The 16,254-nt window shown below is 44.1% G+C and overlaps 1 protein-coding gene across 8 annotated transcripts in view; it reads right to left on the reverse strand.

Annotated features, from left to right (window-relative positions):
• Positions 1-16,254, reverse strand: part of ABI2 (abl-interactor 2) — a 68,973-nt gene that overhangs the window by 11,857 nt on the left and 40,862 nt on the right. For 5 of the 8 annotated variants that reach the window (XM_015407522.1, XM_015407519.1, XM_015407518.1 and 2 more), the window contains exons 4-6: positions 3,477-3,574; positions 2,429-2,575; positions 1,266-1,390 (exon numbers count right to left, since the gene is read on the reverse strand). In XM_015407522.1, the coding sequence (XP_015263008.1) occupies positions 1,266-1,390; positions 2,429-2,575; positions 3,477-3,574 (370 nt within the window). The remainder of the gene's footprint in view (positions 1-1,265; positions 1,391-2,428; positions 2,576-3,476; positions 3,575-16,254) is intronic. The other 3 variants (XM_015407523.1, XM_015407521.1, XM_015407516.1) reach the window with 1 other exon arrangement.

A 16,254-nucleotide genomic window follows, 5' to 3' on the forward strand; every position in this document is an offset into this window, starting at 1 on the left:
AAATGACACTGCTGGGGATGCTTAAACAGCGGTTGAACCTTTGCCCCCACCAAAAAATGTTTCTAAATAAACTCATCACCCCCTAAGATACTTGTTACACTACAGATACCAAACAGCTTTCCCAAGCAGGGTTAAGTGTGGCTTGGGTGGCATTTTCCAGTGAGAAAACAGCAGGGGAGGAATGGGTTAGATAGAGTTCTTCTCCCTCACATAATGTCACACACACACACACACACACACGTTAGATAGAGTTCTTCTCCCTCACATAATGTCCCCCCCCCCACACACACACACACAGCACCCCCCCAATAGCCCTGGAAAAGAAGAAAAAAGGTTTTTTTTAAATTAGCAAGCAGAATGGAATGAGCTGTTCTACTCTGAATCCTTTCATAAGAGTAATAGATTTGTATATTTTAAAAAAACAGCAGGCTCCACAAGTACAAGGGTTTCCCCATGCCCTTCCACCTACACTTGCATTGCCCTCAACAACTGCCCAAAAGGTTGGCGTTCTCTCAGACACAAAGGTCTGCCACCAGAAAGGAAGGAACTGGTGCATGCGCATGTGCTCACAAAAGACATGGAAGCACCTGGGGACCGTAGCCTAACTGCATCACATAACACACACCCCTTCCTGGGATAAAAATCTGATTACCTACGGCTCCAATTATCTACCTCTCCCAAAATAAACTGATCAATGTGACTGATCAATAAATGGTGGTTTTGGTCTTTTTTTTCAACCAATGCTGGATTGAAACTAATCACGCTCCAAAATACTTACACGTTCTCTGTTTGCACAATCACCACCTATGAACATGAGGAGGTACTGAAAAACTCACACCCATGGAAGCATGCAATGACCTGTGCCGCAGAGAGGCAACACAGATCTCCTAGCGGGCAGACGGGATGACCAAAAGGGGTGTGCTCATAGAAATCCCAGCATGCAAGCCTACACTCACTAGTGTCAGAGCCGGGATATGTTGATCAGGGCCCATTGGTTTCGCTTAAAACCCAAAAAAATGTTTCTTGGAAGCATGCCGTCTGCGTGCTTCCATCTCTGCTAGCTTAAAACAAATCTTCTGTTTTCCACCCCAAGGACCCGCGTAAGAAGGCACATCAACAGTGTTAGGACAAACACTCATCCGCCTTCCGTGTTTATGGAGAAAAGTACAAATGATTGGCATTTACAGAAAATACCTAACTACTCTTACAAATTAAGCAAGTGTTTAAAGACAGAGCGGGAGGACAGAGGAGGGAGGCCCACTTACCCGGATACACACTGGGAGGGGAGGGAGTAGGGACAGCGATAGGAACGCCCACGCTCCCGCTCCCGCTGTTCTCGCGACTGCTGCTCCTACTGCTGGGGTGGCTCCCGCCGCTGCTCCCGCTGCTGCTAAAGAAACCAGACAAAACCACCAAGGTATCTATATCCCATTCCACAAGGCACACAACAGCCTTACAGCAGAAGCTGACCCATTTTCAACTTTGGGGACAAGGAAACAAACAACACATATTTAAAGTTATCTCCCGATGCTTTAAGCTAAAATTAAGATGCACAAGCCACAGACAACAGCTCCCTGCTGCATTATCGGAAAGGGCATCCAGGAAACTGCCTAAGGGCCCCCGCGCACTACAAACCACTGGCGGACAAAAGGCCAGCATTTGTAACAGCCTGGGTTTATCTGCATTGCCTACGCTGTCGAGGGACACACTGCTAGGCAGGCAGTAAACCAGTTTTTAAATGCGAGAGATCTCACTGACACTATTGCTTTTTTGGCTGCCTGAGGCACCTTTCCCCCTTCTGTGCAACTCAACGTCCACAGCTCAGACAAAGGCATTTTGCAGCAGCTATGATGTGTCTTCTAGAAGCCCACGGAGGTGGGGGGGGTGAAATCACCCATGCTTCCTGTGATTTACTGAACAATCGATTCCAAGTGACCGACATTTTCGCAAGCATTGGACCCTTAGAACTCTTCAGTGGGAAACCTCCGGGCTTCGTAACTTCCACTGGGAAGCAACTCCAAACTTCACAGCTGCCCGGCTCTGATTAGCAGGCACAACTCTTTAGACATTGTGCACGGCCTTGGGCAATTTGTGGCTGAAAGGCGATTAAATGGAAGTGATAAGCCAAAAACAAAATTGATCCGATACGGTAGCATTCTGATCTCATTTGTGCTGTTGTACAATTCAGCAAGCAGACAGTATACCACAGCTGAATAAAGACACTATATATATATGCAACTCGGGAGAAAAAAGCATCATCATTTCCCTTTAACTCCCAACGGATTTCACAGGAAATCACAAGAATTTATGAAGGTCTAAATTAAGGGGTGGGGGAGGAGGGATGGGGTTTAAAAGCAGATTGCTAGAAGCTGCGTGGTTATGCCTTAATTATTATGGGTTATATTCTGTGCAGGAGCAGACCGAATACCTGTAAGTGCGATTCCTCTGATTCACAGAAGCTGTTCTAACAGGGCTCTGTTGCGAGGGAGCCATATTACGGGTTGGGCTAGGTACATAGTCATTTGGTACCACTGGAGGACGCACTGGCTCCAGTGTGCGATAGGGAGAGTGACGCCTACACAAGAAAAACATACGTATGGAAGCAATTTCAGACAACGAAATACACCAAAGACGTTGGGCAAGGCACTGAAGAACTCCTGCTCACTGTTCTAGCGGAGAGGATGGAGTCGGCGCGATCCAGTCCACCGTGGGCAGAGCTGCCACAGAGAAGGGCCACGGACTTCACAGAGTCTTCTCCCTCCCCTCCCCATGACTACAGGCACACTCTGCACGAGGGATGGCCAGGAGGAGTGGAGGGCCTGCCCGTGCCTCCCATATTCCCATCCAGCCTCCTTTTTCTACCTTGATACAGCTTGCTTGAGCTCCAAAGAACAATCTGTACTGGGGGGAGCGGTGGGAGACATATGGGGATATGAAAAGCCGTGCACCGACCCCTTGTGCCCCCCCCAAAGGCCTGTTGCGCTACCTGGATGTGCTTGTTTTAGCGTGAGGGACTGGGAAACTAGGGCTCTGTTAAGCACGTGGGACTCCTCCAAGCACTGGCACTATGCCCACACTGGACTGGATGGTGCCACCGATCCCTTTTTATTTAGAAACTACAGGACATTCAGGATAGCCAGTTACTTATTCCAGGTAAACAGCAGAAAACAGCATAGAACAGCTGTATACAACAATGTCCACTAAAAGCCCAAGAAGCTCCCTGAAGAAAGTAGATATTTAACAAACATTTCCAATGGCTTGGTCGCTGCCTCCTGGCTATACTACAGGATGCATCTATCTGAGGAGGAGGAGGGAGGGAGAACACCTCCAAAATCCCACACTGCAATTTTTGGCATTCAACGAATCAGAAATTTCACAAAGACACAATAAACACAAGGATTATCCCCCCCCCCCCCGATAATAATCCCTTTTCATCCTCTCCATTCCCCTTCTGGGGCACACCAGACTGTACTCACCCAATGGTTCCTTTCCCTGACATTGGAGGGCTGGGTGGTTTCTGGGTGGGTGGTGTGGTACGAGGCAGGCCACCCATTTTCATATTCTGTGTACTAACCTGCAGGAGAGGTAATGGGAAGAAAAACCACCTTCACTAAACTCAGGTAAGCAACAACTAAGTAAGATTCCTCTGAGAATTTATTTACAACATTAGGGGGGGGGGGCTGCAAGCAATTCAGAAAAATAAAATTGTGGTCATACACTTTGCATGGAATCTGTTTCTTTGCTTAAGGTCATTCGTTGCACTCAAAGGACTTGTGCTTGTTGGGTGCAACGGTTGCGCTGACCACATTTGCCTTTACACCACTGCATTTAACTTTGGGTCAAAGGACACAGAATACACACTATCTCACAGAAAGCTCTGCTTACTGGGTTCAGCAAAAAAAGCAGGTCATTCCACACATTACATTTTGTATGTACCCCATAACACGATTTACCTGTACATCTAGAAACATAACATGTATGTGCACAAGACAACACAGATTTTTTTTAGCTGCATGTATCATATAGATGTACATGCCTGAAGGGGTGGGATTGGCTATAGCTCCCCACCAAACACATGTGGCAGCAAACGCATGTGTGTGAAGCATCTTTCAATGCAGTTAGGATGCGCATTTCAAAAAGCCGTTTTCCATCAACTTTTTTGTACTATTTTATAGTGCGTCCTCAGAACAGAGGACGAGGTCCTAATGCATAAAATCCCTAAAAGAAACCTTCACTCCAGAATAAAGAAGTATCCCCTGTGTCCGGTGCTTAGGAGAAATACCATAGCAGAGGCTCAATGAATGCCAAATCATTCTACTGAGAAATGGAACTGCTATAAGGTCATGGAACTTGGTAATTACAGCTATTAGTCACTAGCATTTTTATTTAACTCCAAATGTTCTATACCCACTTCGAACCATGCTCAATGTGGCCCACAAAATATGACACTGTGTTCTCACATTGCACTCCAGCATTGGTCTTCTCCTAGTCCTTGCCAAGCAACAGTCAGCTGTTCTGATGGGGCGCCTTCCAGCCCTTTACCCATCTTGCAGGCTCAAAGGACAGAGTAGCTGGTGCCAATCTTCACTGGCTATTTCCAATGGAATCATAGAATCATAGAGTTGGAAGGGACCTCCAGGGTCATCTAGTCCAAACCCCTTCAAAGTGCAGGAAATTCACAAATACCTCCCCCTCCTACACACACACCCCCAGTGACCCATGCCCAGAAGATAACAAAAACCTCCAGGATCCCCAGCCAAACTGGCCTGGAGAAAAATTGCTTCCTGATCCCAAAGTGGAGATCAGCATTTCCCTGGGCGTATAAGGGCCACGAGAACTAAACACTGACGCAACCCCCCCCTGCCCTCCCTCTCATGATCTGCCTAAGTTCACAGAATCAGCATTACTGTCAGATGGCCATCTAGCCTCTGTTTGAAACCTCAAAGAAGGAGAGCCCACCACCTCCCGAGGAAGCCTGTTTGACTGAGGAACCACTCGAACTGTCAGGAACATCTTCCTAATGGTTTAGCCAAAAACTCAATTTTTACCCGTTGGTTTTGGACTGACCTCCTGGGGCAGAACAAACAAACTCCGCACTTACCCGTTGGTTTTGGACTGATCTCCTGGGGCAGAACAAACAAACTCCGCACCATTCTCTATATGACAGCCCTTCAAGTACTTGAAGATGCTTATCATAACACCTCTCAATCGTCTCCTCTCCAGGCTCCTTCAACCTTTCCTCATAGGACTTGGTCTCCAGGCCCTTCACCATCTTCATTGCTCTCCTCTAGACACATTCCAGGTTGTCTATATCCTTCTTAAATTGTGGTACCCAATACTCTAGATGAGGTCTAAACAGAGCAGAGTAAAGTGATACCATCACTTCACTTGATCTGGACACTATACTTCTGTTGATACAGCCCAAAATCACATTTGCCTTTTTCGCTACTGCTAAAAAGTTCCAGGAGTTAGCTGTTGCTGGCAAGGAGGGAAGAATGAACTGCATGCTCTGAGGACGGGCCATGGGTAGAGCGCATGCATTGAATGAAGAAGGTCCCAAGCTCAGTGTTTTGCACTGCCAGTCCAATTATCTCAAGACAGCAGGAAAGACAGCTCTCTCTGCCCAAGACCCCGGGAGAATAACTAGCTGTGCAAGTAGGCAAAACTGAGCTAGAGGGACCAACACTCTGACTCAGTATAAAACAATTCTGTATAGTCATCTGCTATGTACTGCATTTGGCTTTCATTGTGGTTACACAAGCCACTGCTGCAGTTGAAGCAGAATAAAATGGAGTTCTATAACTAGCGCCATCCAGCCAAAACTCAATTAGAAGTTCATGCAATTAGCTCCTGAGGAGCCAATACCAGCCTTTGAACTTTAGAATAACACCAAAAAAGTATTATCTCGAAGCTTTCCATCCTCATCAGTAGTTTTCATAGATACATGTCTAAGCTCATACAGTTTTACTTGCTAACTAAATGTGAAACTTATCAGGCATACTGATGAGATGACCCTCTTCCTCTGAGTGCTCTTTAAAAAAAATGATAGTATCACCATAGCAACGTCTTCTGCCTGTCATTTGTTTTGAGCTGGTGGGCATTTAATTGATTTATTTGATGACAGATTACATAAATATGAAATATTAATGTCTCATGCTCATCAGAACCTCGCGGATTTTATCCATGAAATAAACATCATGATTTATTTCCACATAAATCAAACAAAATGAGAAGATTGCAATGGCTTGTATTTACATACAGAAATAGCTAGCTGGGTGAACAAAGTACACCACTGGAAAATGAGCTAACCTGAGTTCAAATGCCACATCATTGGTGTGGCCCTGGGAACAGACCATTGGATACTTACCATGAAGGGTCCTTCTCCTCTGAGGAAAGGAGGACCTCCTGAGGGTGATTCCCACCATTCAATCAGGGAGGCAAGAACAATTTTTCAACTTCCTGTCTCTTGCCTGTGGAAATCACCCTCTTTAGTTTTGGTAACTCCTAGGACTATAATGTCAACTCTAAGAAAGAGAACACAGACAAGAACAGAGAAATGATATAGATAAGAAAAAACAGGCAAATAATACAATTGAGACAAGATGTCCTCTTTTCCTCAAAGGAGAAAGACCCTTCATGGTAAGTATCCAATGGTCTGTTCTCCCTCTGAGGCAGAGGACATCTTGAGTGACCTCCCAGAGCAGTGTCCTCAGTTTTAGGATGGGTTATCGTCATCTTCACTTAGAATGTGTTGTAGCATTCTTCTACGGAAGGCAGCATCTGCTGAATTATAAGTGTTGATCTTGTAGTGACTAAGAAAGGTGGAGAGAAATGACCAGGTTGCCGCTTTGCAAACTTCCTCGACTGTTGCCTGCCTTACAAATGTGACATTGTTGGCGGCACTCCTGACAGAATGGGCTGTAATGCCAGCAGGGATAGGAATGTTGTGGATCTTACAGGCCTCTACTATGAACACTCTGAGTGTGCTACTTATGGCCAACGTAGACAAGCTTTCTCCTGTGTTAGGCAGAGATATGGACAAGAATAACATGTGGGTTTTCCTAATGCAGCTGGTTTGACAAATATCTTTCTTGAGAGCTCTTCTGACATTGAGCATGTGCCATGTCTTCTCCCTTTGATGCTTTGGGTTTGAGCAGAAGAATGGAAGACATTTTTCTTGAGCTCTACAGGAGGCAGAATGGACTCTGGGCATGAAGGCAAGATCTAAGTATGTCCTTGTAAAATATGCATAGTTCAGGTTTAGCTGAAAGCGAGCCTAGCTCAGAGACTCCTAGCGGATGTGATAGCCACTAGAATCATAGAGTTGGAAGGAATCTCCATGGTCATCTAGTTCAACCCCTAAAGGAGATTTCATCCTCGGCCATTTCAATGAGACTTCCACAAGTGGCTCGAACAGAGGCTTGGTAAGTGCCAACAAAACCGTATGTAACTTCCATGTAGGAAACCTGTGGCAGGTCTCTCAAAGCCATGCCTCAGAGGAAACACCATATGTGAGGATGTCGCAAAATGCTTGCGCCTTTGACTTGAGGCAGGATCATGGCCAAGACTGCAATTTGTCATTTGAGAGTAGGAGCTTTTAGCAGGAGCAAGAATGCCAAGATTGAGTTAAGTGGTAGTTTCAGTGGGTCAACCTTTTTTTTTTTTTTGCACAAGCACACAAAGACCTTCCATGATGTGTTATAAATTCTACTTGTTGATTGTCACCTGGATGCCAGGAGGGTCTCTGTGACATCAACACCGTACCCTAGGCAGAGGAAGTTGCTCCTTTCAGTCTCCAGCAGTTAAGTGCAGCCAACCCAGTTGTGGATTCCAGATGGGTCCCTGATATAGTATGTCCAGTGATGCTGGTAACCTCCAGGAAGGTGCTATCAACATCTCCTTTAGGGCTGAAAAACATGGTCTGTGCGGCCAGAATGGGGCCACTAGAATGATGTCTGCTAATTGTTCTTTGATCTTCCTGAGTACCTTGGGAACAACTGGAATGGGTGGAAAGGTGAATAACAGGGTCTTTGGCCACGGAGAGGTGAGAGCATCCATCGCCTCTGCCCTGGGGTGAAGGAATCTCATGGAAAATCTGTAAAGTTGATGATTTGTTGGGAATGCAAAGAGATCTATTTGTGGTAGGCTGAAGTGCCTGGTGGTCTGTAGGAACAGATCCCTCGAGAGACCACTCTCCCTCCTGAATCACTTTCCGTGCTTTGCAGACTGGCCAAGACAAGCAATTGACTGTTGTATTGATGATGACTCTCAGGTGCTCTAGCCACTATATTGGGTTCAGGGAGTTCTGCAGGTTTATGATGAAGCCATGTCTTTGTATCCACTAATGTTTTGTCTCCAGAGCTGGACCTGATCAGCAAGTCATCTAATGTGGAACCTCTGTTCTCTTGACAATCAGATTGATCAGAACCCTGGAGGAGACTCTCCGAGCTGTTAAGAGACCAAACGGGAGCACCTTGAATTGACAGTGGTCTTCCCCAACACAGAAACGGACATACCTCCTGTGCCTTGGAAGAATCAAAATGTGCAGGTATGCCTCTGTAAGATGTATGGACGTGAAGAATGCTTTTGGTTGTCAGGATTCTGCAATGGATTGGAGTGTTTCCATCTTCAATTGTCTTCATTTGATGAACTTACTGAGGAATTTTAAAATCCAAGATGGCCCTCCAGTCCCTGTTCTTCTTTGGCACAGTAAAGAAGATGGAGTCAACTCTGCATCCCTTCTCTGAAGGTGGCACAAGCCTGATGGATTGGATGGTGAGAAGATGTTGTATTGCCTGGGTGATCCAGGGACATTTTTTCTGGTCTCTTGGAAGATGGAGATAGAATGAAGCATTCCAGTGGAGGGTTGGAAAATTTTATTGCGTAACTCTTGGTGATTAACTCCACAGTCCAGAGATCTGCTTGAGACTGGATCCAGACTTCTTTGAAGTGGAGTAGTCTTCCACCAGAATCAAAGAGACGTCATGCCTTATGATGCTTTCCATCCTGGTCGATCTACTCTGATCTGTTCCTGGGCTATTTGGCAAATCTGGAGTTAAAACCTCCTGAGGAAGGATTTCAATTAATTCCAGTTTGATCTCCTTGGATCACATTTGAATCTTGGCAAGGCATGTTGGGAACAAAAGGAAGGACCTCCATACATCCATCTAACCAAACATCTCAGTGTCCTCAGTAGTGTCTTCTATTTGTCTTCTGGTTTCCACCAGAATTTTTCCACCACTAGGCAGTCCCCCAAATAAACTGGCTCCTTGGAAGGGGTATGCTGTAACAATAGCCTCTGAATGGAAGTCAGCTTGCCATGTCCAGAGCCAGAGAGTTCTTCTTGTTGCATCAGCCAAAGACATAACGCTAGATGAAAATATTAGTGAGCTGCGTTTGTCATGAAGGAGGTGCCTTAAGAATTCTGTTAGCCCCTTCTCTGAGTCACCTACTGGACTCTGGTAGCACTTGGAGAATCTTCCTTGTCCAGACAATAGCTGCCCTGCATACGATGGATGCAGCCATAGAAACTTCAGTTGCCATAGTTGTAGCTTCATGAGCTTTCCACAGTGCAAAATCTGCTTTTTTATCTAAGCTGTTGCAAATGGTGCCTTGACTGTCTTTTTTATAGCAGGCCAAAGGATTGCAGTGCTGTAATAGGAGCATCCAGCAACGGACCTGCAAGAACTCATTAGCAAATGATGGTAAAGCATACAACTGCTTGATAAACCCTGGGCACTGCCTGTTTGTTTTGACCCACTCATATTTTAATTGCTTTTCAAAGAACTCTGGGAATGGAAATGCTCTTTCAGTAGTACCTGTTCGGGGGGGGGGGTTCCTTTATTTCTCCTAGGTCTACTTTTTCTGATTACGATCTGCTGGGGACTCTTGGAGGTCTAGGGCAGTGTGCATTTTAGACAGGAGGTACTGGTTGCCCTCAACCTTAAAGAATCTATTTTTGTGTACAGGTATTTCAATGTCCTCCTCATCCTGATCGTCTGACAGACGCTTCCTCCTCTCTGCCATCAGTCTGAGTGCCATCCCAATGCATTTCTCCCCCTTTTTCTATTACAGGATTCCTTCAGGGCTGCTTTAGTGGGTCAGTATGCCCCTCTCCCTTCGGATTCCCCCCTCCCTGTTCTTTTGCCTCTTGGTGGGGGGGGGAGTAAGGTTGCAACCTCTCTGTCTTTGGCTTGCATGGAGTCATTACGGCAGTGGCTCTGAATCTCCTCCCTCATAGTCTAATTATAGATACGAACTCAGGGAGAAGATGGAAAACCCAGGTTGTTGTTTTTTTTACTGTACTGGTCATCTGCTCACTGGCATCACTGCCATTTGCATGGGAGTCTTGTTCTTCCATACTGAGCAGTGAGCTCCCTGAATCTCCACTCCAAAATGCCATGCCCACATTAAAGCTGCCTCCATGAGAAGTTTGTGGCTGCGTAAATGGCCACTGTTGTTAGCTGAAAGCCTCAAACCAGCTATGGGCCCCGGTGCGTTCTTCACCAGGTGGTGTTTTTCATGCACTTTTTCAGCCAGTTTGGTGTAGTGGATAAGTGCACGGACTCTAATCTGGGAGAACCGGGTTTGATTCCCCACTCCTCCACTTGCACCTGCTGGATGACCTTGGGCAAGCCATAGTTCTGGCAGAGCTGTTCTTGAAAAAAGAGCCGTTTCTGTCAGAGCTCTCTCAGCCCCACCTACCTCACAGAGTGTCTGTTGTGGGGAGGGGAAGGGAAAGGAGTTTGTAAGCCGCTCTGAGACTCCTTTGGGCAGTGAAGGGCAGGGTATAAATCTAATCTCTTCTTCTCTTCTTCTTCTTCTCTCCTTGAAATAAGGGGTTGGCTGCAGCCACCAAGGCAAGCCAACTGTGGGCCCTGCCAGTTTCCCTGGTAGTCTCCCTTGTGCCCAACATTAAGGATGGGTTACATTAATGATTTGCTACATTAATGATTTGGAGATGGGAGTAAGCTGTCGCTGCCGTCCTTACGCGCCATAATTGGAGTGGCCGAATGGTCTTGTTGTTACTGCTACAAAATGGCTGCCGTTGCTAGAGTGAATTTGACAGCTGCCCTTTGCTGGTCTCCCGGAGATGGGCGGAGGGAAGGGATTTGGATCAAAGGAAGACTCAGAGAAGGCAGATAGGATATGATGGAAGAAACTTTTAGAGAAGAGTGAAGGACTGAAAAGGAAAAAGATTTTAGAATAGAAAAAGACAAAGCCTTTTTCATAAGCCACTCCCCTACTGAGGCAGGAAAGAAAATGAAGAGGCAAGAGGCGGGAAGTTGAAAAATTATTCCTGCCTCCTTGATTAGATGGTGAGAATCACCCTCAAGATGTCCTCCGACTCAAAGGTAGAAGATACCATTCCTCACCAATACAACATACTAGATTCTGCATCTAAACTTCATTTTTTGTATTTTATATTAAGTGCACTCTTTGTATGTGTGTTTTTGTAAAAAATACATATACCATTTGAAGATTTCTTCCTCAAAATCCAAGCAGTATTTATGATGACTTTTTATTTATCCAGTCCTTGACTTCTGTCACAGCCACTCACAAGACAAAAATCCACGATGATGATGATGATGATTTTGATTGCTATTTGTCACAGCCACTCACAAGACAAAAGTCCACGATGATGATGATGATGATGATGATGATTTTGATTGCTATCCCACCCTTCCCGCCAAGGCGGGCTCAGGGCAGCTAAACACAGATCATGTAGCATGAGGCATGGCATAATGCAGAACGGATGTTCCATCAGGCCTTTGAGCCAGGGAACTCTACAACTGTGTTTTGAGATGTTCAAGGAAAAAGTCTGGTCATAAAATCAGCCACAGTTTTTCAATGACACCATGAAGAAAATGAGCAGATCGCTGGACTAGCAAAGAAGACATAAAATTCTCAGTTTTAAATGAAGCTGGCTCATCTCAAAGTTTCAAGATGGTTGCATAAATGCAGCCAAACAATGTCCTTTTTTTCACCAAGTATATTTTGGAGAAAACAACTCGTGCATTCTCTGAACTTCATAGCCAGAGATTCTCTGCCAAACACATGGAGATATTTTATCCAGGTCTAACACAAAGACTAATATACTCCATGACTTGTTCAACAGTTTTCATGCAGTCCATGTGTGATTTTTCCCCCCAGTTACAAGTAAGAACCTAATGATCACATTGGCCCTAAATTTGTTTGCATCTACATTTAAAAGTAAAATAATAATTTGAATACACACTTGGTTTTGAAGATTATTATTGGTACTGGTTTTAAAAAAACAGCTTAAGATATACTGCTCAATTCCAACTTTATTTGCTCATCCTATTTCACAACAAATATGTACAGGCCTTTGTGCAAGTTTTAAACCTCACCCCCCCCCCCCCCCCCCCCCCGAAAATATCCCCATACCCTAAAAGATTTGCCATTGACTATAAAGGCCCCATAGGGTATAATGGAGCTGAATATATTTGGGATTCCTGAGTATTTCCCGAATACCAATACAATACCAATACTGGTATTTGGGAATATTCGGGTATATCGAATATATTCAGGTTTTTAAACCCCAAATCGAATAATACAGAATATTTTTTCATTCCACACCCCTAAACAGCATTTCTATGTCTGATAAAAACTGACTGAATTCTGTAACCTTATTACTTTCTTGCAAGATGGGGGGGAGGAGAGAATCAAGACTTTATAAAGGGTTCACACCCTTTTTCACATACATATTAATTCCTGCAATCAACCTTAATGCTTTTAATCCAGTAAATTAAGAGCATTCAGATGAACAACAAGCATTTATAAAGGAAGGGGGGACACAAACATTTGTAAGGGTTACTGCTTTCTAATTTATTTTAAGACTGGCCTGTGAACCTTAAGCAAGCGGGCTCTTTTTCAAAACCTAAAACTAAAACATAAGCCCCAAAAACTTGGAACAAGGGGGAAAAGTGGCCTATATTTACAAGCGAGAGCGTTTGGCTCTTTCCACTGTCTCTTCCTGCTTTTCTTTTATCTCATCAGATCACCTCAAACACTAACTTCCTTTGTTTCCACTTCTGTCTTCTTCTTTCTTCTAGCCCTGCACTGAAAACCTTTAACACTCTGCAACCTTCTCAGCACTGTCACTTCCAAAAACGCACAATTTATATCTTCTCAATTTATTCAAACCACCACCCCTCCTCTTCCCTACCCATTTCACATTTGAGAGCCAGTGCGGTGTAGTGGTTAGAGTGTCCGGCTAGGATCTGGGAGAACCAGGTTTGAACCCCCACTCTGCCGTGGACGTTTGCTGGGTGACCTTGGGCCAGTCAAACATTCTCAGCCTAACCTACCTCAAAGGGGTGCTGTGAAGCTAAAACAGAGGACAGGAGAATTGTATAAGCCCCCCTGGGTCCCCAATGGAAGAAAAGGTGGGGTATAAATTCAGGGTCAGAACTGTGCGAGTAATCTTGCATTTCTTGCCTGCCGTTCAGAATTCTTATTCTTCCCTACCAAATACTTACAAAATAGGAAAGCACTGCAAAAGCTCCTTAAGTAGCATGTCCTCACTAAAAGGTTTTGTTGTGGAAGACAGTGGCTTACAGTGCATAAGGTTCCTTGACCAGTGGTCCTCAGAGTGGTTAGTTTGGCTTTTTTATTGCTGCAAGAGGGAGAAAGGGGGAGGAGAAGACTGCCACAGATCCCACAGTCTCCAAGATCTGGGGTGAAGGGGCAATTATCCCCTTCTCCACAATATTACTTAATTACCATCACTCCTTTCATTTGACAAAGTCAACAGAGTGAAAATACTGCATACGCCTGCATGGGACAAGGAGAATGGTCTGCAAGTCAGTTTGGAGATGAATATCCTGTGTCACCTCAAGTTCTGGGAGCCAAAGGACTTGGGGAGCAGAGATGCACACAGCACAGGTACAGGGCTGTTCCTCCGTCAGTGCTTTCCACAAAATGCAACACATATGCTGATTTGTATGCGGAAAGTGCTCAGTGACCACATTCGAGACGCTATCCCCCAGGACTGCAGAATCCAGCTATTAGCCATGCCATAAAAATGGATTTTGAAACTGAATGCATAAAGAGCAATTTGGTGAGGAACTGGAAATTGGGAATGCAGAATTCACATCTCCCTGCAATAATGGTATCCAAGGCAACCTAGTGTAATGTTACATGAAGACAAAATACCTATGCAGTGTCAAAATTTGTACTAAAAAATGTACCATCATAATCGAGTCCTTACAATTCTCATCTGAAACTCTTGAAAATCGGTAAAGGTTACATACCTGCTTTATGGTTTGAAAGAAGATGGTCTGCACGACAACTTCTTATTCTTAGCATCTCAAATATCTTTGGCTATGTTCATCTAAATCCATCCTAGAGACCACTGAACAGCGACTTGTACCACCTTTCCTGGACTTCACCCACTTCTACTGTCAGTTTTAATACATTCTTACCAGTACCCTCAGTAGGATAATACAATAGATATACATGGCATCCCCCCTGATCTCAGAGCCTTCTTGGTTAATTTGAGGAGTTAATTTTTCTTAAATGACTACAAACAATGATAACCAGAAGAGATTTAAGTTTTGAGCACACAAATATAGACTCAATAATAGATTGGCTAATTTATGCATGGATGTTAAGAGTGTGTGATTTAACGTGGATAATCACACTCATCTCACATGCTCAGTAGCTCAAGCTCTGAGCAGAATAATGGGGAGTTCTAAGAGCATCATGAAAAATGAATGACAAGTATCAATGAGGCAATTATGGATTAAAATGGGCAGAGCTGAAAGTTTAAAAAATGCCATTTTTTTCAGCTACTGTCAGACCCAATCAATCTGAACACTTACAACTCAGGATCACATCTTGCAGCTGAGAGTGGAAGGTGATAAGAATATCCTATTTTTAAAATGTATTTAGGAAGGAACAACTTTAGAGTGCTTAACTTTTAGAAGAAATGTTGTGTTCAGTCATTCTCAAAGAATACCTCATTTAAGCTAAGCCACTAAAATTAAAATATATTAAAATATAAAGCCATTAAAATTAACTTTTCAAGTTAGACCCGATTTAGAAATAGTAATTTGATTTCCTAAGCCTCGGTTTAATTCTCTGATGCATTTGTTTCTAAAATTCTAGGGGAAGCATCCCTCCACATTTCCAAGCTTCAAACATATTATGTTAACCCACAATATTTTAATTAACTGTGCAATTAAGCAGAGAGACTGCTTGATTTATCTCATTCCAATTAGTCTGGAACCTGATTTCAGGATCTTCTGGTGTTTTTTTCCAATTGAGAGTCAAGTAGTTAGCTCCATATACTCATGGGGATCTGGGACATATTTCCCAAACAGCTATCCACTCAAGCGCTAGGGCAAACCACTTTGGAGAAGGTAGGAAACAGCATGGGGCAGCGCTGTTCCGAGGAAAAAAATTCAGAAGCTTCTGGATGCTGCAAGCACTGAGGCACACTGCAAATCCCAAAAGAGTTAGGCACACCTATCTTAACAATGTTAAGGACTTAGATCAGAAAGATGTCAAGTGGGACTCAGGAAGTCCCCCCCCCCCGAATTACACCTTTGACTCCAAACATCTCACCTAGAATGAGCATATTCAACAGCACAACACTGAAAACAATACAACAGCAATGTTAACACTACAAAGTTTGAGGAACGTGTATACATAAAAAACAAGTACATTTTCCTAGAAGTACAAAGACCCGCAAACACTACTTTATTTTCTAACGGGGGGGAGGGGGGAGACAGAGAGAAAAACAAACATGCCTCATGTTACTTTTGATTTTGCAAAACTCAGTAAGCTTGCAAACTCAACCACTGTTCACAAAAGTAGTCAAATCAGATTATTACATAGGGGGAGGTCATCAGTGAATTAACCGCAAAGCAGCTTCATATTTGTCTCATCTAAACTATGCATTTCCTATTAATTTTCTTGACCTTCAGTCATCATTTCGGCAGAAAGACTTTTAAAAATGCTTTGTGCCGTTAAGCCCCAACCTGGTCCAGGCTCCCCTCCCTTCAATTCCCAAGATCCCCAGCACACTCCCCATTTGTAATAGTCCATCACAATATAAGAATGAAATCCAGCCCTGCCGTTTCTTACCTTAAATCTAAGCAACCACTTAATGCATATATGAAGCAAATAAAAGAGGTAAGGAAGAAAAGCATTGAAAGGTTAGTTGAAACTTCAGGAATATGAAGAGAAGGGGGGGGAGTAAAAAGTTAAGCATTTCGCATCAACAAA

This window comes from Gekko japonicus, unplaced genomic scaffold, assembly GCF_001447785.1.
Source record: "Gekko japonicus isolate JY-2015 unplaced genomic scaffold, Gekko_japonicus_V1.1 scaffold870, whole genome shotgun sequence".
Taxonomy (NCBI): Eukaryota; Metazoa; Chordata; class Lepidosauria; order Squamata; family Gekkonidae; genus Gekko; species Gekko japonicus.